The sequence below is a fragment of the Carettochelys insculpta genome, chromosome 26 (genome assembly GCF_033958435.1).
Source record: "Carettochelys insculpta isolate YL-2023 chromosome 26, ASM3395843v1, whole genome shotgun sequence".
NCBI classification, from domain to species: Eukaryota; Metazoa; Chordata; order Testudines; family Carettochelyidae; genus Carettochelys; species Carettochelys insculpta.
In genome coordinates, this window is record NC_134162.1 from 5981380 (window position 1) to 6002845 (window position 21466).

Sequence of the window (21466 nt, forward strand, 5' to 3'; positions counted from 1 at the left end):
AGCCGCCGCACAGCCCCCTGGGACTTGTAGTTCCCGCGCCCCGCCCGCCGCGCCGCCCCGTGGGATCGGCGGCGCCCCGCGCAGCAGCAGGCGGCGGCCGCCGGGAGGGACTCCAAGCCCCAGCAGGCCCTGCGCGCACCGTCCGGCGGCTGCAGCTGGCTCAGCCCGGGGAGCTGGCGCGTGCCCCCGGCAGAAGGTGAGACACCCCCAGCGCCCAGCCCTCGGGGGAGGGACCGGCACCCACGTGCCCCGGGGCGGGCAGGGCTGTGCCCGGGCCCAGGTGCGCGTGCTTCCTTTGCAAGCTGCGCCCGCGGCGGCGGCGGCGGGGGGGGTCTGTATGGCGGGGGCTCAGCTCCCCTTCTCCCCCCCTGCCCCCCAGCCTGCTGCGCCCCGGCCGGTGACTCGCTGCTGCGCTTGCAAATCGCTGCGGGTGGGGGTGGGGGGTAAGAGTGACTTGTTGCCCCCTCCGGACGGCCCTGCGTGTGGGACCCGGTTTGCACCCGCCCCTGTTGGCATCGGGGGAGCGCAGCCCCCGCCCGTTCGCCGGCAGCCGTGCGCATTAAGGGGGATTCATGCAGTTGAAGGGGTGCCAAAATGCCAGTGCCGGGGAAGTTCTGCCCCTGCTAGGCCAGGTGTTAGAGAGGCGGGTCAGTGAGGGGCGCACAGCTCACCTCCGCGAGGTTTGGGCTGTAAGTTAGGCTCCAAGCAAGGCCGGGGTTTGGTAGTACCAGGGTGACGGGCTGTTTCCCATCCAACAGAAAAGGAGGGGTGTGAGAGCAGGGAGGGTCAGAGATATGACCACAGCGGGTGGCAAGCGCCCCAGCCCCAGGGAGCAGCCTCTGGCCTGCAGCATGGTACCTGCCACCCTGGCCTGCCCCAAGGAGCAGCTGCTGCTCGATGGCCACTCCTGCCACCCTGGGCTGGGGAGTGCTGGTAGGTGGCTGTTGTAGCCCCTCGCCAGCCCCAGGCCAGGCTTGGGGAGCACCAGCCCTGTCGTGCCCTGGGCTGTACCCAGACCCAGGCAACTCCAGGTAAATCTAGTAGCGTCTAAATGTGCTTTTTAGAAGCACTGCCTGAAGAAGGTGCCTTCATACCCCCAGAACCAGGCTAAGCTTGGGACCAATTTAACTGTCTTGGTTTTAACAAAGAAATCACGGGCCTCACTGTTAGGCTGGTCCCCAACCTTGCTGCAGACCGGACGTGGGATGTTTCTAGACTCTTCCTGTCCTGCTGACTTTTGGCAGTTGCGTATTTCCACTGAACTTAATTGTGGCAGCTTTAAAGGAGCCCAGCTCACCACAGACGGATGGGTTCCCATTAAACCCCTGGAAAGCCCTTTTACCCAGTATAATCCTTGTAGAAGCTTATGACTTGTAATTGCTTACACTGTTCATTACCTGGACACCAAACTCGGCACAGATCCGACATATAATTCCAGCTCTCTCTATAATTCCGCTGCAGCTCTGAACTTCCCTCATTCACAGGGTTAACTGTCTTCACGTGACTTTTTTAAAAGAAGTTATTTTCAGCTGTTTTCTATCCTGTCTATGATGTGCATGACCCTGTATGTGACAGCCGGGCAGTAACCACAGCAACGCCCTCGTTCTCATTTTAATATGATAACATTTATAATGTGTGACACAGTGGAGCAGATAGGAATGCAAACATATGCCTCCTTGTTAAGAAAAGTCCTCATTTTAAATAAGTGTGACCCAGAAGGCATGAGGAGAAAGGTTGGTTAGGTAAAAAGACTGGAATTCAGGAGGTTTGCATTGTTCCCAGTTGTGCCACAGGCTTCTCATATGACCTTGGGCAAGTCATTTAATCTCTCAATGTCTCAGCTAGCCTCTGTTAAATGAGACTGTTTCCTTTCTCCCACCCTTCCTCAATTTGCATTGTAAGCTGTGTAGGTACATAGTTTATAAGCTGTCTCTTATGTGGAATATGTACAGCACCCTGCACAATAGGGCCTTGATTTTTGGTGAGGATGTTCTTGTCTTACCCAGTAGAACCTCACTGTGACAAACTCCAGGAGAGTTACAAACTCACCAGCCAATCAGCCTTCTCCTTTGGGAACCGAAATACACAGGCAACAGCAAAGAGAGGGGGACACAGATGCACGAATGCATCAGAGCAGGGTTAAGAACACCAAACGCTAATGTTTTTTATGCAGAACATCTATGAAAATGTTCTTGAGAAAAAAATTGTCATCAGGCCAAAAAAAAAAAAAATCAACCAGCCAAACAGGAACATATGCAGCAAAACGAAGCGATGGAGAAATAACATTGTCTGGTTTTAATAACAGAAAATAGAGACCATCAGCGTCTTTTCCCGCATGCCTGCAGCACGCCTGCGAGTTGTTTACAGAACACCAGTGCTGCGCAGAACATAGTTTAAGAAACTGCAGTAGAGCATTGTGGTAAACATAAACTTGTGCTTCCTTTGTGTGTTGCTTTGGAAGCTGTGCCCATGGCGGACGGGTCTGTATGGTGGGGGCTCAGCTCCCCTTCTTCCCTGACCCCCCAACCTGCTGCGCCCACAGCCGGTGTCTCGCTGTAGCGCTTGCAGTTCGCTGCACAATCGCTGCGGGTGTGGGTGTGAGTGTGTTTGGGGGGTCATAGTGACTTGTTGCCCCCTCTGGAAAGCTCTGTGTGTGGGACCCGGTTTGTACCCGCCCCTGTTGGCATCGTAGAAGCGCAGCACCTGCCTGTTCCCCAGGAGCCGGGAGCATTCGTGAGGATTAATGCTATTGAAGGGTGCGGGAATTCTCGGAAGGGGACCGGCCCCGTGCCCCTGCCCCACCCAAGCTTCACCCTGTCCCTGCCCATTCTCTGCCCCGTCCCATCATGCTCTGCCCATGCCACACCTCTTTCCCATCCACACCACGCCTCCTCCTGCCCCTGCTCTGCCCGCACACACCCCTTCTGGTGCGTGTGGGACAGTCCCCCCTTCCCCACCTTGGAGCCACACGGCACAGGAGCTTGGAAACTTGCACTGCTCCCAGGCTGCTGCGCTCTGGAGGAGGCCCTCCCCGCACGCATTGGAAGTGGCACTGCTCTGACAGTAAGAGGGGACGATGCTGGCGGGGGGGTGGGGGTGCGTGCAGCACCTGTACTCTTCCCCATGCACCACCTGGGCATGAACTACTAAAAAGCAGGAAAAGCAGCATAGCTGCAGGAAGTCAAGGTTCAGGTTGAAATTTTCGAAAGAACCCCTGTAATACATTGGTCAGAGTTGCAAACAGCTTCCGTTCCCGAGGGGTTTGTCCCTCCGAGGTTCTACTGTGTCATAATTCTTCGTCTGTGTGTAGGAAGACCAGTAGGTGTTCATTTAAATGTTTGCCCTAGTTAGCACGAAGGCTGAATTGCCCCAAAATCCATCCTGGACCGGGTGGCGATCTCTTGCCGAAAACATTTGTGACCCAGTCAAGACAGGTTGTGACTTAGATGACCAGTCCCAGACTCCAAGTGGTGACTTGCAAAGCAACTCAGTGTGCAAATGAGTGACCCACGCTGTTCTGTCAACAGTTTTGATTTGTAAACGCAAGGAAATAGGGTTGGGATAGTTAACTGAGTCACCGACCATCACAGGGACTATGTTCCCAGCGAGTGGTGTCCATCAGGGATAGCTCCCTTGGCTCTAAGGTACAGTAAAACATGGTAACAAGCTGGTAAGGGTGATCTGTGCCAGAATTACTCATTTCTGTAGAATCTCTTTATCTACAGGGGGAGACAGCCTGTCCTTTTGGTTAGGAAAAGTTATGTCCATCTAGGGGCTTGTCTACTTTAGAAAACTACATTGTGTTAACTACCAGAGTACTACGTACGATTTTGCAGTCAGTGTGGACAGGTTCGTGCCATGAGGGATATCGTGTCAGTTAGTGGCAGATATATGCTTCAAAGAAGACCATCCTGACCAGTGATGGTCCAAATGGCCATAGGTTTGTTCCAGCCTACTGATACCATGTGGTCTTCCAACCGTCTTTGAAAATTCGGTAGGCTGAGTGCCAAAAAATTTCCAACCCAAAGGATTCTTTTTAAAACCCAAAAAATGCTCTGAAAATGCTTTGAGGAAGTGGATGGGCAGAAGAGTTATAAAGAAAGTGATCTCAGGACAGCTGTCGCCAACGCTCAGCTAGACAAAGCATTCCACAAACTGGTGCTGAAACGCAGCCGGTTGTGGGGAGGAGCATCCAAGCTGTTTCACATGGTAGCACAACACCATGGTGGCGGTAGTCGAGGCTAAAGACACAGGTCTGTTCTGTAACGCCACTTCAGACTGTTTAAACTCCAGCTCCTCTTAAAGGAGGAATAATGTGAGCTTGATTATTATTAGTCTCCAATTATGACACTACCAGCAATTGAAAGGTTAGCCTTGCACATGCACGATAAGGGTATGTGCTGTGACTGATGTAGCAGGATCCTACTCCCTCCACGGTTGCACAACACTGGGGGAAAGGCGGGTGTCGGCAGCTAATTGAGTGAAAGACTTGCAATTGTACAACATGCGGTTACGCAGCCCCATCAGCCCCCGGGTGGGATAATTAAGGAAGATACATGCAAATGCCTGCGTTAATACACAATAGGGCTTGCAAATGTAAACACAGTGTGTTCCGGAAATGAAAGCGCGTGCGTGGATTTCAGCATGTCATTAATGCCACTTCCTTGTTTGTATCCCGGAATTTGCATGGCTACTTCGGCTTGGAATGTGTTCCCCTTCATGCTTACAGTGTGTCCAGTACTGAGTGAATTAATGTGACGGTGCGCACGGTGACGCTTCGTTTCCTGCCTGGCCAGTATTTAAATGTGCAAATTTCATTGCATTAACTGAAGGCTTTGCGCTTATATGTGCTGTACACATGCCTCGGTATTGTCTCAATGATCTGTGGTATTCCATGGGCAGAAATCAATCTGCCCCTACCTGGGGAGCAACGGGGAATGGAAAGTAAGGTGGCTTTTTAGCTAGCACTGTCTAGTTTGGCTGAGCAGATGAGAGTGGCAGTACGCTCCGAAGACAAATAAACTCGGGCTCAGGTCACAGGGTTTATAAATTGAAACTGATGCCCCGACTTGCAGAGCACAAATGTAATGATTTGCCTCCACCATGCTCACCTAAGCAAGCAGGCTGCTGCGTGATGCGCTGGCTAAACATCTGACCTGAATGTCCGGGGGGATCTGAGAGGTACCGGTTGTGCTGAGATGGCCTGGTGGTGACAGAGGTGTAGATGAGGAAGAGGAGGAATTGAGGAGTGAGGTGAAAGGGAGTAGGCACCAGGGTTGCCTCCAATTTTTAACATCTGTGTGCAGAATAAATTTTGTTGTACTGAGGCATGTGCCGATGTGCACCACCAATAGAAATATGCTGTTGGCTGTGAGTGCTCTGCCAATCGGCTGGGCGGCACATGAGTCTCTCGGTTGGCTGCCCAGGTGCTCATCTTACAGGGAACACTGGTAGGCACCAGTTAATGTTGGTGGGGTGGGGGGTGTTTATGCCTGTCTGCAACTTGAGGCACCTAAAGATTGGGTAAACCTCCCTCATAGGGTCCCAAAGCCCAGGCTCCAGCCCAAGCCCAAATCTGAACACTGCAATCTTTAGCCGCATGATCCAAGCGCCTCCCACCTGAGCTAGCAGACCCTGGCCAGTTGGTGTACCCTACACTGTGATGTGTAGCTCTGCAAGCCCAAATGAGCTGCTTGGAGCCTGCTGCAGCTGTTACATGAGTCTTGCATTGCAGCAAAGACATGCCCCGGTAAGTGTACCATGTACAATTAAATTCGTACGGCCTGGGGAAAAAAGTACAGTTCTCTCCTATGTTACAAATCGCCTCTGGGGAGATTAAAAGAGGAAGCGGTTTAAACATCCCATAAAAATCCAGAACAAATGGTTGGTTGATTCTCTCTGCCTGGCAGATAAAAAGCTGGCTGGTCAGTTTCACTTAGCAACCCGGTCAGTTTCACTGCCTGGCTCCCCAGGCTGTTTGGGGGGCAGCCGCAGGTGGGGAGGAGGTTTATCCCTTCCCCTGCCTCAGCTGGAATTTGTGTTGCACATCCGAGTGGGTTTAGTGTGTGAATGCGCCTGGTCTCACCTGTGCATGTCCCTTTAATTCCTGATCGCCTCTGAGCTGCAAGCTGTAGTTCTGTACTTTCCCCTCCTGCTATCACCTGCCATATGCCGCCTCTGGAACTCGGCCGTGAGATGCATCTACCGCCCTTGTTGATGCAGGTGTGCATGCTGAGTTAGTTCCAGTGGACGCTCCACCCCCTCGTCCTCTCCGGCTAACCTGCTGCTGCGCAGCTGTCTTAGCTACACTCTTGCAACTGTAATCCCTCTCGCCTGGCAAAGCCTGACCCCTCTCTCCTTACTCAGCTCCACAGCCAGGGAACCTGCACGCGTTTGGGACCAAGGGGAGACCCTGATTCAAACCAGCTCCAATCGCTTCTGGCTGGCGTCAGCCTCAGAGCCGGATTCCCCGGGCTTTCCAACCCCTGCGATGGAGACGGACCCGCTGCTGCAGCTGCGTGTCTTTGACCTCAATTGCTGGTGAGTCGCAGTTTGTTGACTCTTTGGTTCGGGGAGCAGAGTTCAAAGTTGGCTATCCCAGGCGGGGGGAGCCGTTTTGCCCAGGGAGGGCCTGGACGTACTTGGCATGGGGATGAGGTGCCATCGCGGAGGTGGTCTCTCTCTGCATGGTCCTGGCTATTCCCGCTCATGGATAGAGAGCCAGAAGCCCCACTGCTGGCTTAATACCTCTGCATGCCTCAATTCTCCTGCAGTCCCTACCCCTCCCAGCTGGGCTGTAGCTGGAAAGCGTGTGCGGCTCCTAGAAAGGAAGATGCTGGCAGGGTGGTAGTCTATTATGCACGAGCCCATCCAGCCATCTAAGCCCCTACCCTGCCCTTTGCCGGATTGCAAGAACATGGGAACGCCCACACTGGGTCAGACCAAAGGTCCCTCTAGCCCAGTCTCCTGTCTTCAGAGAGAGGCCAGTGCCCGGTGCCTCAGAGGGAGTGAACAGAACAGGGAATCACCAAGTGATCCCTCCCCCGTCGCCCATTCCCAGCTTCAGACAGACAGGGGCCAGGGCCACCGTTCCTACCCTTCCTGGCTAACAGCCATTGAGGGACCTATCGCCATGAATTTATCTAGATCTTTTTTGCACCCTGTTAAAGTCCTGGTCTCACAGCCGCCTCTGGCAAGGAGCTCCACAGGCCAACCATGCGGTGTGTGAAGAAAAACTTCCTTTGGTTAGTTTTAAACCTGCTGCCCATTAATTCCATTGGGTGTCCCCCAGCTATTTCGTGAGGGGGAACAAGTAAATCGCTTTTCCTTGTTTGCTTTTTCCGCACCTGTCCTATCCCCCCTTAGTCTCCTCTTTTCTACGCTGAAGAGCCCCAGTCTTCCACCATTCCAAACCCGTCTTTTCAGTCTCACTTCTCTGCCCGAGCAGGAGGGGCCTGGAACCGGACCCAGCACCTGCTCTTCACAAGCAGGCCCTTGGGATGGGTGTGAAGTGTCATGACACTGCCCCCCACATCCCTCATTGCCAGGGGCAGCGCAGGGCCTTGGTTAACCCACCGCCCTGGGCTTAGCTGCAGCTCTGTCCGAGGCACCCTGCAGGTGGGAGGGATCTCTGCCCTGCTCCCACTTGGTCCCTTCTCCCCTGTCCACTTACAACAAGCTGCTTCCCTGGAGCAAGGCCCCCTGTCCCACCCATCCACAGAGCTTTGCCTCCCAACCTTGGTGCTGTGGTGGGCTCTGTGCCAGCCTCCTGAGCCCAGCCTGCCCCATCTCAGGCAGTGGCATCTCTCGCCTGCAGGCGGACGGTGTGTACTGCGGGTTGGGGACGGGTGAGGGATCTGGGTCAGCTTCTGTGTAGGGGTACACGCTGCTCCCCGTTCCCATGCACACACGTGCAAAGCATCTCTCATGACCCAGGCCGGCCTGCCTGCCTCACCCTCACAGCTGCAGCACGGCCTGCTGGAATCACGAGGTGCACCCGGGCCGGGAAGCCCAATGCAACTAAAATCCGCTCCACCCCTCCTCCCTGCTCCTTCCTCATGTCTGAGGCCACTGCCTGGTCCGATTTCAAACCCGCTCCTGGTGGGGATGCGGTGGGCAGCCCCGGGCCTGGCTGTTTTGTTAATGGGGGCAGAAAGTGCTTTTAGGGTCCCCTGCACAGCTGAGCCTCCCCCATGTCCTGGTACATGCTGGAAGGGGAGACCCAGGGCTGCCACCTTGCCTGCTCCTCTCACCCCCAGGCCAGCCCTGGGAGAGCCTCTCCTGAAAGAGGAAACTGCCTGTCCCTCTTGCAGCCCTGCCTCGAGCCGCACAGGGCTGTGGGTAGGGCTCCAGGGAGCTGGTGTGCGGAGGGGTGACCCTGGCCGTTCAGGGCTCTCCCAGCACAGGGGCACCCCTCCCACCACACCTTGCCCTGTGACTGCTCAGGCTGGTCGAGGGCAGAGCCTCTGTCTGGGATGCCTGTCGCCACCTCTGCTGTCTCCCCCCAGGGCAATCCGCTACTTGAGCAAGCGACGGCAGGAGCGCATCGGACTGATTGGCGACACGCTGAGCCAGGAGGGCTTTGATCTGGCGCTCTTGCAGGAGGTGAGGGGTTGAGGGCCGGGAACTGGCAGGGAGCTGAAGGTGGGGAGGGCAGGCAGCCTGGACTGGGCTGGCTTCTCTTCCATGACTCGAGTTCCAGCCATTCTCAGCCTCTCTCCCGCGTCCCCAGGTGTGGAGCGAGAGCGACTATGGTGAGCTGAAACAGAAGCTGGCTGCCCGCTACCCCAACTCCCACTACTTCAAAAGGTAAGCAGTGCTGGCGGACTCCCCGGGCGCTGGTTATTGGGGCATACAAAGGGTACTGGCAGCCCTTGGTGTTGCAAGAGTGGTCTGGGCGGGAGGCGGGATGCAGGGGAGGCCTGGAGGCAGGGTGTATACAGAGTAGCTTCTTCCCACTTCTGGGCAGAGCCCTTGAGCTAGATCCAGCCAGCAGTTTGCCTTGATCTTCCCCCCAGGGCTCCCCCTGCCTTCTGCAGGCTGGATCCAGGCCATGCTGACCTTGGGCTTATGTCCGCTCTAGGGTAAACCTGGGAGACAGCATAAAGTGCTCTTCGGAGTCAGTACCTGAATGTGGTGCTCGGGGGTGCTGTGCTGGGGCCTTTTTTCTGTACACAGGGCTATTCCCTGGGGACGCTGGTCAGTTACATTCTGCACCTGCTCTTTGGGTGGGACACAGGGCTCACCTCCAGCTCCTGCACACTGCTGGGGTGCGCGGTTTAACGGTTGCCACATTCCACCCCAGAGATGGCTGCAGTTCAAGGCCTCAGGTACGCAGTGGCCTGCGAAGCGTGCGGGGAGGAAGCACCCAGTCTGCTGCTGGGATGTCAGCCCTGAAGCCTGCTCCAAGCTGTCCCCACCCTCGGGACAAGGGCCGGTGTGTGGCCTTTTCCCCTCGAAGGCAGAGCAGGGGCTGTGTCATGAGGGACCTGGTCTGGATTCTTTGCTGACACCTCCCTCCCTGCTGCTTTCCAGGTTTGTGGGTGGGGCAGGCACAACAAGGCAGCACATAGCACCACTCAAGCTTAGACACAAAAAAATAATTGTGAGTGTGACTTCCAGGTACCTGTGAAATTGCTGCAAATAGAAAATGCCCCAAAATGGGCATTAGTTGTAACTGTGACTAGCACTGAAATCTACACAGTCAGTTCTTCAAGTACCAGTTGCCAAACTCCATGCTTGGAACTTAGAGGAGTCACTTCTTCAGCACACTACTTAGGCATTAAAGCTGCCTATAGTCAAGCCACTTAGCTTGCCTTGTGAGGCTCTGCCACATTGGAGCCAGGGGAATCTCCCCCTCCTCACCCCACTGGGGGGGGGGGGGGGGGGGGCGGGGGGGACAATTTAAACTGCAAGTACCAGCAGCAAGCACTCAGCCTCTCAGCACAGTCACCAGGGAGGGAGACCCCTTTGTCAAGTCCTTTCTTAACACACAGAGGGAGGACTTGAACTCAGGTCTCCCACATGTAAGGTGAGCAGCACAACCAGCTGACTGCCAAGGGAGCTTAGTACTACTCTCTCCGGAACTCATACTTAGCTACAGTGGAGCAGCTTCAGGCAGGCAAACTAAGGAGCTCTCCCTCTAACTCTCTGCATTCAGGGAGACACCAGGTTCAAAAACCACATAGCCAGTGGCCAAGTCTCACACTGGGCCCTTCCTTTGGCCTAACTAAGATTTAGCTCCTAGGGACTCACTTCAAGAAGAAAACTCATAGGCACTCTAATCAGCCACCTTCAGGACTTGAACCCGGATAGCTGCTGCCCCAGGCCTGGTACTCAGCTCCTGAGCTATAGGGCCACAACAGTACCCTCTTGGCTCCCCAGCAAATAAAGCAAAGCATCACACACCAGGCTGTTCCCTCAGCCAAGCTCTGCTCCTTGCCAGGCAGCACTGTCTGAGCATCACACCCTAGCGCCCAAGTTCCCACCTTTCTCTTGGCCCAGCCGCACCCTCAGCATAACTCCACAGCCCTCAGTACCATCCTGCCTCGCCCCAGGCACAGGGGAGGCCCCCTCGCTGCCTAACTTTGGCTTTGAGGGGGTAGCCCTGGGCGGCTAAGACGAGGTAAATGGGGCCGCAGGCCACGCACTGTTAGCCAGGTCCCAGCTGTGCAAAGTACCTCACAGACCATGAAATTGGATGTCCTCCTGTGAACTGCCACCACTGACAGAGTGCACAGGGAGGGGCCTCAAGTTGGGGGTCCTCCCCCACAAGGGAGTAGCAGGGGGGGACCACAAGGTTATTTGAGCAGGGTCAGGGTGTTGCGCCACCCTTACGTCTGTGCTGCTGGAGAGCGGTGGGCGTAATGGTGAGTGGGTGCCCAGCTCTGCCAGCAGCGCCCCGCCAGCAGCACTGCAGAAGTAAGGGTGGTAAAAACCAGACTTATGTTGCCCTTACTTCTGTACGGCTGGGTGGCCAGAGAGTGGAGGTTGTTGACTGACGGCCCTGCTCTGAAGACAGCTACTGCTAGCAACAGCCTCGCTCCTGCTGGGAGTACCTCTGCCTTCAGCACGCGCTTCCTGGCCCACAGCTGCCACACGCCGGCTGCACAGAAGTAAAGGCAGCAGTATCGTAACCTGCACGAACTTTGTGCCCTGCACATAACTCCTCTATGGGTCAGGACTCCCACAGTGCCAGCACCGTGACAAGCTTTAAATGATGACATTTACCATTGGCAAGAAAATATATATATAAAATCCCCTGCAGAGAACGGACATGCTCGGTTCTTGCCACAGTCGCCCCTTTGAGCCCCCAGCTCGGTGAACGCCAGGCGCACTGACCTCAGAGTGCAGACCGGACACCAGCAGCGCAGATCCTGGCCTCACACCCAAGACCGGGGGAGGAAATTGAGAACAAGCAGATTCAGTGCATGCCACAGAGCTCTGAGCCCGGGGCTGAGGTGGGGATGAGAGAGGCAGTCTGGCACGCCCCCTGCTGCCACACCCCAGCTGCTAGGGGCTGCACAAATGGCACCACACGCCTCCTCGCAGCAGCCCTCTTTTCTCCCATGCCACTGAAGGCTGAAGTAGAGAGACAGTGTCTGCCTGGCAGCCTCAGGCACGCAGCCATGCTCACGGACCTCTTCTTCAGGCCAAGCCCCGTACGAAGGTGGATTCGGCCGCCTCGCAAACAGAGTAGAGCTCGGTCCTGCATTTCCACGTCCGAAGCCAACCTCCACAGCAGCACACTGTTGACTCTTGGTATTTACTTTGCATGAGCAGATGGCAAGCACATCCCTGAGTCCGCTGCCTCGCCAGCTGCCTTGAGTGCCAGGAAACCCACCTGTGGGCAGGGCTCACTTCAGGACCAGGTGACCCTCACAGCTCACCCTCTGCTCAGGGAGGAGAAACTTGGCAAGGTTGGAGTTAGTCTCTGACTAGCTCATCATCTTCCCACCACCCTTTGGTACAGAACATGGTATAATGTCTGGCTTCTCCTCCTTTGGGAGTCTGGCATCTGGTACCGTTACATAACCCAACTCAGCATCATTCACGTGAGCACGCCGGACGCCTCCCCTCAAACGGCTCAGACTGCAGCAGGGATCCCCTCTCATTTTTTCCAGCCCGGCATGAAATAAATTTTCTGTGCACTGAGGGCATGTGCAGCTGTGCACCCGCCATAGCCACCCACCTGACTCTCTCCTCAGCGCTCAGCTTACGGGGACCGCTGCTCTGGGCGTTTCGTAGCATGGCTGCTGCTGTGCAATCCGTCGGCACTTGGAAGAACTCCGCCACGTAGGTCGCCCAGACCGGAAGTGCAGCTGTCCCATGCTGAGGAGTAGGCAGCGTGAATGGCTGGTCACAGCAGAAGTCTGGCCCAGTGGTTTGGGCAAAACCAAAGGGCAGAACCAGAGCCATGGTCAGGAGTCAGAGGCAGGCAGGGACGAGGGCTGGAGTGGAGCAGGCATGAAGGGAGGACTGGACAAGCAGCTCCTCTACCTTGCTGCTGTGTCTGCCAGGCTTAAATAGGCAAGCGTTGGCCCCGTCTGCCCAATCAGTGTGCACGGTCACTAAGGCCAGGTCTACGCTAGGCCTGAACGTCGATTTCGGATACGCCATTCTAGCGATGGCAGTTGCCTAGCTAGCATCGACGTATCAGAAATCGACTTGCGTGACTGTCTGCTCCACGGAAGGGCAACAGGAGCGTTTCTCCCATCGCCCTCCCTTGCGCGAGGAGTACCAGGATCAACTGCCTCCCTGGACAGACCAATTTTTGTGGCTCTTTACTAGACACTGGAACTCGATCTCTGGCCTGGGTCGATCTGCCCGGAGGCGTACAAGCCCTAAAGGAGGGTGTGTTAGGCCCAGAGTAACTCATTACCTGGTTAGGTGACCATGCCCCATGCTGGCCCAGTCTCCAACGGTCTTTGAGCAGCTTTTTCCTTGGGTAATGTGCGTGCATGAGCCGGTGGTGACTGGGTCCTTTTTTTCCCCCATTTGCTGGCTTCGTATCTTCTAGTGCTTCATGGCCGGCGGCAGCTTTCTCTGAGGTGTGCCGCTGTTCCTCTTCTGGAGGAACATCCTTGTTCACGGAGGCGCCCCAGGGCTGGCCATCTCCAGTGATTCCCTGCCCCATTTCTACGGTTGTGGAGTCTGTCGCCCCCGTGGTCGGCTGTCTGCTCAGCGCATGGCCAGTGACCGAAGCATCAGACGTGTCGGGTTCCGCCAGGGTGTTGACAGCCCCGCTTTTCTGTGCCACTCAGCGTCGATATTGCCCAGTGCCATTCAACGCATGACACCCACATCCCATCGCACGGCACCGTGGTCAGTTTCGCTTTGGTGCTGCCCTTTAATCTCCTGTGCTTGGCAGTCGGTTGTGTTGTCATACGCGGTGTAAGCCCAGTCTTAGCCTAGGGAGCAAAACATAGCCCGGAAGTATTTCATGGGCGTGTGCGCAGCTTTAACCTCAGTTGCAGCCATCGCTGGCCAGCAGACAATACTCAAAAAATAGCAACTAACGCTTCTCAGCTCAGGCCTTGCCAGGAATAAGGACAAATATTATGTTGTGTTTCAGGGTATGCACAGGTTCATACTATCATACAACCACTTCAACTGCGTGCCAAAAAAGCACAGGACCAGGCATAAAATAGACCGCCCGGTGTAAGTGTGTGCTAGGTTGAATGTACAGTTGCGTTATCAATTAGACGTTTGCTGCCCATTTTGGTCAAAATTAGACTGCGTTTCTTTGAGCAATGGCTCTTTTTGTGATTTTTCTTAGTCATAGAACATGAGCACTGGAAGGGACCCCGAGAGGGCCTCAAGTCCCCTCCCCAGCCCTCACGGCCAGGCCAAGCACCATCCAACCACCTCTGACAGATGTTCATCTAACCTGCTGTTAAATATCTCTAGTGATGTAGAGGCCATTATCTCCCTAGGCAATTGATTGCAGGGTTCAGCCACCCTGCCAGGAAGTTTGTCCTTATGTCCAACCTAAACTGCCCATACTGCAATTTAAGCCCATTGTGTCTTGGCCTAGCCTCAGATGTTAAGGAGACCATTTTTTTTCTCCCACCTCCTTGTATTTTGCTTTTCAGGGGGGCTTGTACAGCCTGGACACCCAACAATGGTTAAAGGTGATATGCCACCGGATCTGTGCGTCACATAGGAGCGCAGTGACATTTTCTAGCTGATGGAGTTCAATCTGGCTGGGGGGGGTGCTGACCCCTTGCTTTACAACCCCAGCCCCACGCCCCTCCCACAGCCAGGCCTAGAACCCAGCTGTAACTACTCACCCCATGTCTTCCCGCAAGGCGGTTTGCTCGGGAGCCCCAGCTGGTGGCCCCACCAGGCCGGGGAGGGCTGAGAGCCAGCTGATGATGGTGCCTGTTTGTGTTTTGTAGCGGGGTGATCGGCAGTGGGCTCTGCGTGTTCTCCAGATACCCGATCCTGGACACCTTCCTGTACCAATACTCCCTCAACGGTTACCCCTACATGGTGAGTGCAGGAGCCGCTCGTGCCAGCATCGCAGGCGGGGGGCTGAGGGGGTGCCTGTGGCAGCCATGCTCGGATGGTAACCGGCCTTCTCGCTCTCCCGGCAGCTCCAGCACGGGGACTGGTTCTGCGGCAAGGCCGTGGGGCTGCTCACCATCAAGATCCGCGGGGTTAACTTCCACGTCTACGTGACCCACGTGAGTCTCGCCGCAGGGCGGGCGGGCGAGGGCCAAGGCGCCTGGAGCTGAGGGAGCCGGGGCGGCATTGGCAGAACATCGTGCAGTCTGCCGGAGATGTCCCAAGCTGTGGGGTTTCTCGCTGGTTCCTTCGGCAGACGGACGCGTCTCCCCAGCAGGAGGGGGTTCCTCATCGCTTGTTGCTCCATCTCACTGTCCTCACCCCAGCTTGGGTCCCTTTAGCCCCCTCAATTCCCCCTCCCGCTCTGCCATTCACCCCCCTGCCTCACACAACCACGCTGTGCGCCATCTCCTGGCCATCGCTGGTAGGACATGGGGCTGGAAGGACAGCTGGGAACGCAGAACCAAGGCGCCCATGAATTTTTTCCGATGCGCAGAATAATTTTTTCCGTCCCCCGAGACATGTGCCGATGTGCACCACCAGCAGCAATACATTCTGCCGGCTGTGGGCGCTCTGCCAATCGCAGCCAAGCACTCGGCTTACCAGGAATACTGCTCAGGAGCACACACCCCCCGAAGGGGCTCAGCGTGCCGGAGCTGACACTAACCAGCAGTTGGTAATGATGAAGCAGGGCTGGATTCAGTCTGCTTGTTCTCCATCCTGGCCCCTGGCCTGCCTCTCCTTGCCTGGAGACATCTAAGGCAGGTCGCCCGGAGCCCCTGTGATGTGGGCGGAGGGGTGGACAAGGGCTAGGTTCCTGCTGCGTGTCTAGACTCATTGCGAGTGTTCTCCCCCGCCCAGCTCCACGCGGAGTACTGCCGGGAGAAAGACGCTTACTTACCCCATCGAGTGGTGCAGGCCTGGGAGCTGGCTCAGTTCATACAGTGAGTAAAGCAGAGACGCCGCAGGGCAGACGGGGCAGACGGGGAGCGCTGGCGCCCTAGCGGGGGGAGCTCGGAACGGCTCCAGCCCGGCCGCGTCCGGTGGCCAAGCCGCCCTCGTCTCCCAGCAGCAGGCGCTGTGGGGCGTGCGATGGCGGGAGGGGGGCTAGCTCGCTCTGCCCCCCACTTCCCGCGAGTGACGCTGCCCCGTCCCCTCAGGCACACCTCGAAGGGCGCGGACGTGGTGCTGCTCGCGGGGGACTTGAACATGCACCCCGGGGATGTGGGGATCCGGCTGCTGCGCAGCTGGACGGGGCTGCGGGACTCCTTTGCCGACACGGAGAGGTTCGAGGTGAGCGCTTCCCCAGAGGGCCTGGCCAGCGGGCAGCCCCGGGGCGGGGAGATGAGCAGACGCTGCCCCTCCTTTGCGTCCTGAGTGGCCCCAGCTCCCTCCCCAGTCTGCTCTCCCGGTGCCTCCCCCCCAGCCAGCAGCCGGGCTGCAGGCCCTGAGCTCTCAGCAGGACGCAGGCTCGCCTCCCCGCCCCCTCCGAGGGGCTGCGCCAGCTGCAGGGACATGGACTGACCTTGCTTTGGCTCCCAGGGCTGCGAGGACGGCTGCACACTGGTGCCCGCCAACTGCTTTACATCCAAGATGGAGCTGCAGCCCTTCCCGCTGGGCATCCGCATCGACTACATTCTCTACAAGGTGCGTGCGGCGCGGCCGAGGGCGGAGATGGGCACGGCCCTGCGAGTTGGGCAAGAGCCCGTCCGGGCCTGGCCCAGCCCATCTGCCACCAGCTGGCTTCTCACGCTGTGCTCTCCAGGCCCTTGTCCGGGCTGCTGCAGCCTTACCAGGGCAGCTCCGTGCCTCACGTGCTCCCGAGCATCAGGCCCGTAGGCTCACAGTGCTGCTTTGCATTGGTTGAGCACGGTGGTGTTCTGCTGTCCCCATCCCCACGTTCCTGTGCGCGGCGCTTTTCATCCATGGGCCCCAAAGCATTGTCACCACAGAGGTCAGTCACAAGCTCCCCATTTTACAGATGGGGAAGCTGAGGCACACAGCGTCCATTTCCCCATCTCGCTGAACAGGCCAGTGGTACTGCTGGGAATAGATGCTAGGTCTCCTAAAGCCCGCTTTGGTGTTCTGTGCCCTGGACAACCCAGCTGCCGATGTTATAGAGCGCAGGGGCTGGCAACCCCCAGCACGTATGCCAGGAGTGGCACGGGAGCCACAGGGGGATCGCTGGCTGCTGGGGCTCCTTGGAGGGGCTGGGGGTGGCTCTGTGCCTCCCACCACCAGGGCTCTGCAGCTCTGGCTTCTGGGGCTCCCTGGCTGGGGCGGCAGCAGCTCCCTGCTTGGGGCCAGTGGTGGCTCTGTTCCCAGCCTCTGTGGCTGGGGCTCCCTGGTTCAGCAGCATCCATGGTCCATCTCTTGCTGGACCAGGGAATCCAGGCTCAGAGCAGTTCAACCTGTATTAAAATCCGGGACGTGTTTTGACATTTCAAAACCCCGGCCGGCTGAAGAGATGTAAGGACCCAAACGGGAGAGCTCCCCAGCATCTTTATTAAGGACACTGTTGTCAGGAGGACTATAAGCCACTTTAAAGAGCATCCCCGGCACTCGGACGGTACTTAGAGGGGAAAAGGTCCAATTTCCGCGCTCTGCCGCAGCAAGCTTGCTAACCCCGGTCTTGAAGTCCCTTCGGCAGAACCCCCAGCCCTTGCCGCGGGGGGCCTCCGAGCTGAGCAGGGGATGCAGGAAGGCTGTAGTGACAACCCCAGCTCCTGCCCTGCTGTCTGTAAGGACGGGGCAGGGCTTGGTTCATTCAGCCCTTTGGAGGGCAGGGAGGTATTGCCAATAAACACCCCCCAGGCCAGCCGCATTCCGGCCACCGCAGGGAGAGGCCGTGGGAGGAACCGTGTCCCATCGCCCGGCATCTCCCCTTCCCCAGGGGCTGTCCCGCTTTGCCGTGAAGTGCGACAACCTCGTGACCACCACGGGCACCGCCCCTGGCCACAGCATTCCCTACTCGGACCACGAAGCCGTGATGGCGACGCTGTGCGTGAAGCGACGCGAGGAGGCCCAGGGCGCCGGCGCAGTCGGTGAGTGCCTGAGCCACTCGGACCTCAGCAACGGGGGTGGCGGGGGGGGCAGCACGGACAGCAACCCAGGGCCTGGTGTGCGGCAGCGCGTACCTCCAGCCCCCGGCACACGCTGGCCGTGGCTGCATCCGCCCCCCTGGACGGAGGCCCTCGGAAACCGGCGAGTGCACAGCCCAGGCAACGGTCGAGTTGGCGCCCACAGCTCATCCGCCTCCCGCCCGGCGGGGCTGACGGTGCTGGGAGTCTAGAGGGGGGTCCTGGCAAAGTGCCCCCTCCTGCCCCTGCTCTGCCCAGGCCCCGCCCTCTGCCTCCACCCGCAGGAGTGCCACAGGCACAGTCCCTCCCCGCGCTGGAGCGATGCCGCCTGAGAACAGTGCCAGAAAGCTGCAGGGGAGGTGGCTCACGCAAAGCAGCCCAGCGCTCACGAGTGCGGGGCTGTGCGACTCAGGGCTGGGGCACACGTGGCCCCCTTGCGCATCACCTCTCGGCTTGCGCTAGCACCGGGCTAGAAGACTCAGCATGCCGCACGCCATGCCCGGGTGCTGCTCTGCACCAAATCGGGGTATGCCAGGGACCGTTCTCACTGCACGTGGCCACCCAGCAGCCTGCAAAAACGCCGTGCAAATTAACCCCACTCCCTGCCTGTACAGGGCTGCAGCAGCTGCCCCCATGGCCTTAGCACCAGAGCTGGGGAAAGTGCCCCAAAAGTCGCTGGAGTCCAAGTGCAGCCGCCTGGTGTTGGGATGTACTTAAGTACCAGCGGCGTCCCTCTGCAAAAGGGCTGCAGTAAAAGCACGCGCCCGTCACATCTAGGTTGTGCTCACGTATCCGGAGGCGAGAGCAGCTGCGCTTTTAATTCTCAAGTACCTTGGGTACGCCGCTGCTGTCACCAGGGAGCCAGATGTTGGGAGCTCCTTTGGGAGGCTGGGGCTGGGAGGAGCCGCCCCCGGCTGCAGCTGAGCCCCCGCTGTCTCTCGCAGAGCCGGAGCTGGTGGACGTGGTGAACGAGGCCCGGACGGAGGTCCGAGTGGGGCTGCATGCAGCCGAGCGCCAGCGCTACTCCAACGGCCGCATGGCCATCCTGGCCCTGCTGCTGCTGCTCCTGCAGGTGGCCATGGGCCTGAGCTCGCTGGCCAGCTGGGACTCCCAGCAGCCCTTCCCCAAGTTCTCCTTCTCCCTGCTGAGCCTGCTGGCCACGGTGGTGCTGCTGGTCGCCACGGTGCTCTACGTCTTCCACACCATCGAGGTGAGGATGCTGCAGGGGACAGAGGACCAGATGCAGCTGGTGCTCCAGGCCTTGCAGGACAAGCTCAGCTCCATGTAAGACTGCGGAGGGGTGGTGAGGGACCAGGACGCTCCCAGCGGAGGTGGGGCCTGCCATGCTGGAGAGCAGGCGGGTTCCTTGGCATTTGATCACTCCACACACTTTTTTTATGGCTAACTTGGTTTTTAAACGCATGGCATTTGGTAGCTGACTGATGCCAGCAGGTTTTACAGAACGGCCTGGAGGGTGAAATAAACCTGGCCAAGCAGATTAGCGTGTTCGGGGCAGCGGATGCTTTTCACGCAGCGAGTGCGGGTGTCGGGGGGGGGGTTAGCCGGGGAGAACGCCCAAACTACGATCCTGGGGCATCACCCTAGGACAGAGTCTGCTGGTCCCCTCTGGGGATCAGCCAGACTAACCCCTGGCTGGCTCGGACAGCGGTGACCACACCTGCGCTGGGGCAGATACAGGAGCCCTGACACAGGAGAACTTACCCCGCGGTCTGGGCCGGTGTAAACCACTCCAGATCCGCTGCTCCGTGGCCCAAACTAGGCCAGCTGAAGCTCGCTTGGGGGTGTCCGCCATGGCCCCCGCACCCTGTGACTAGGCAGGAGTAAGAGGAGCCCAGGGGGCAGCTCTGTCTACAGAGGTGGCCCTAAGGCAGAGCCTCAAGGAGCCGGTGCTGACGTCTCCCAGGGGATGCAGCAACGCTGGCGTTACAGGAGCAGCCCTGGCTAGCCACAGTTCTCCCGCGAGTAGCGCCAGCGTCTGTGCTGTTTACCTCCCTCCCCCCCCTCACCTTCCATTCCCACGCTTCAGCCTTCGCCGCTTGCTCCTGTGAGCCTCCCAGAGGGCTGCACCGAGCCCTGGCTGTTTCCAAGGACGACGAAGGCACCCGCTGCTAGAGGCGCAACAAGGGGGGTGAGGTAAAAACTTTTACTGGCCCGATTTCTGAGCTTCGCAGAGCTCAGCAGCTGGCTCTCGCCGCCGCCCTGGGACCAACAGGGCTGCAAGGTAGCATAGGCCACACAGGAGTTCCATGGTCGTTACCGAGAGGGACCAGCAGCGTGTAGACCTTTGATGGAGACTAGGGAGGGGGCTGCATGAGTGGGCCACCTTCCTCTCAGGGGGCCGCGAGACTGTCCCGGTGGTGCTTGCCTACCGAGGACCTGCAGGGCGCACGGATGACTGGAGGCCGAGGGAGCACGTGGCTGACAGTCAGCATTGTGCACTCAGCTCCTGCCTCGCCTCGCCTGCTGGCTTCACGGGCAGGTCCCTTTAGCAACAGAGGTGAGAAAAAAACCCAGCGCGAGCGGGAGCCAGCGGACGCCAGCAGCCCTGCACGTGGGCAGCGGTGAAAAGGTCTGGCAGGCCACGCACACAGCCCCTGGACTCAGGCTGCCCAGCCCTGGTGCCACCTGCAGAGCTCTGTCACTGGATGGGCCCCACCCGCGTCTGGGTGGACACGCCAGGAGCAGTTTCTAGCAGGACTGAGCTGAAGGGAACCCAGCAGCTCCCTGAGGAGGAACCAAAGAGCTCCTGCCCTGAGTAGCTGAACCGTGCAGCTAAAGTGCGAATGCCAACGCTGTCTCTTCACTGGGCGGGGGATAGTGAAACATACCCCTGACCAGGCAGCTGGAGTAAACACCTTTGGCACGTTGCCCCTCCTGGCAGCCCGGGGTTAAGGCACCAACTACCTTGGGCATCTCCGACACGGTCCGAGCCCAGTGCAGAGGACGAGGCCCCAGTCAGTCGCTGTGGTTCAGCCGATGCTGCTCCCATCTACCTAGGGAGCCACGCTCCAGCGAGAGGAAACTGGGCCTGTCCTCGTGTGGCGGCAGAGCACGGGCGAGGGGGCTGCTGGGCCAGGCAGCAGAGCCCTGATAGGGAGGCGTTGGCAGTAGTTACAGTTTCAGGAGTATGCTGCTCTGTGCAGACCCCGTTACCCGGCCCGCAGGCAGCTGGGGAGAGGCCGCACAGCCTCTCCAGGCACCGGTACTACAGGCAGTTGCGTCCCTTCATGTCCTATCCGGCCAAGGAGCCGGGCTGGCACGGGGCAGGGATCAGGCAGCCCATCCACACCCTGTCGCTGGCAGAGCCTCGCTCAGCTCGCTGAGGCGCATCTCCTCCAGCACGTGGATCAGGGCGTTGCGCTTGTTCACCACCTCCAGCAGCTGGGCCAGGATTGCCTTCTCCTCCCTCAGGTCCTGGGGCATCTTCAGCGTCTCTGCAGGGGCGGAGCAGAGGGTGGGTGCCCGGCAGCCTGCTGCAGCCTGGTGCCTCGCACAGCCACCGTTAGGGGAGCTGCATGGGGCAGGTCACAGCAGGGCAGTCCGGCCCCTGCGCACCCCCGCCCCGTCTCCTGCCCTGCGGCGATGCTGGAGCAGAGGGCAGCAGGAGACCCCGTCAGGCTGTGGCAGAAAATGGAGTGGAACTGCCCCGCTCATCCGAGCGGCTCCCGAAAGCGAATCACCTGCAAGCTGAGGCGACGCTTGCTCCCCAGTGAGGGCGTAGGAGGCGGTGCTCCGAGCCAGGGCACCAGGGTCCTACTCCCAGCTCCCCCCGCCGCCCCCCCCGGGGCACGACAGTC

General features: G+C 58.5%; 2 protein-coding genes across 2 annotated transcripts in view; one reads left to right on the plus strand and one right to left on the minus strand.

The window, feature by feature from the left end:
- Positions 1–75: 75 nt before the first annotated feature.
- Positions 76–20229, plus strand: SMPD2 (sphingomyelin phosphodiesterase 2). Its single transcript, XM_074977876.1, has 11 exons — positions 76–196; positions 6367–6540; positions 8508–8604; positions 8732–8808; positions 14400–14493; positions 14598–14687; positions 15430–15512; positions 15729–15861; positions 16111–16215; positions 17462–17612; positions 18593–20229. Exons 2-11 carry the CDS (start codon positions 6491–6493, stop codon positions 18934–18936), a joined length of 1224 nt encoding a protein of 407 aa, XP_074833977.1. The 5' UTR covers positions 76–196; positions 6367–6490; the 3' UTR covers positions 18937–20229.
- The window catches only part of MICAL1 (microtubule associated monooxygenase, calponin and LIM domain containing 1), a 42795-nt gene continuing 41127 nt past the window's right edge, over positions 19799–21466 (minus strand). Inside the window, exon 25 of the mRNA XM_074977875.1 lies at positions 19799–21103. Within this exon, the coding sequence (XP_074833976.1) occupies positions 20940–21103 (164 nt within the window). The 3' untranslated portion in view covers positions 19799–20939. The remainder of the gene's footprint in view (positions 21104–21466) is intronic.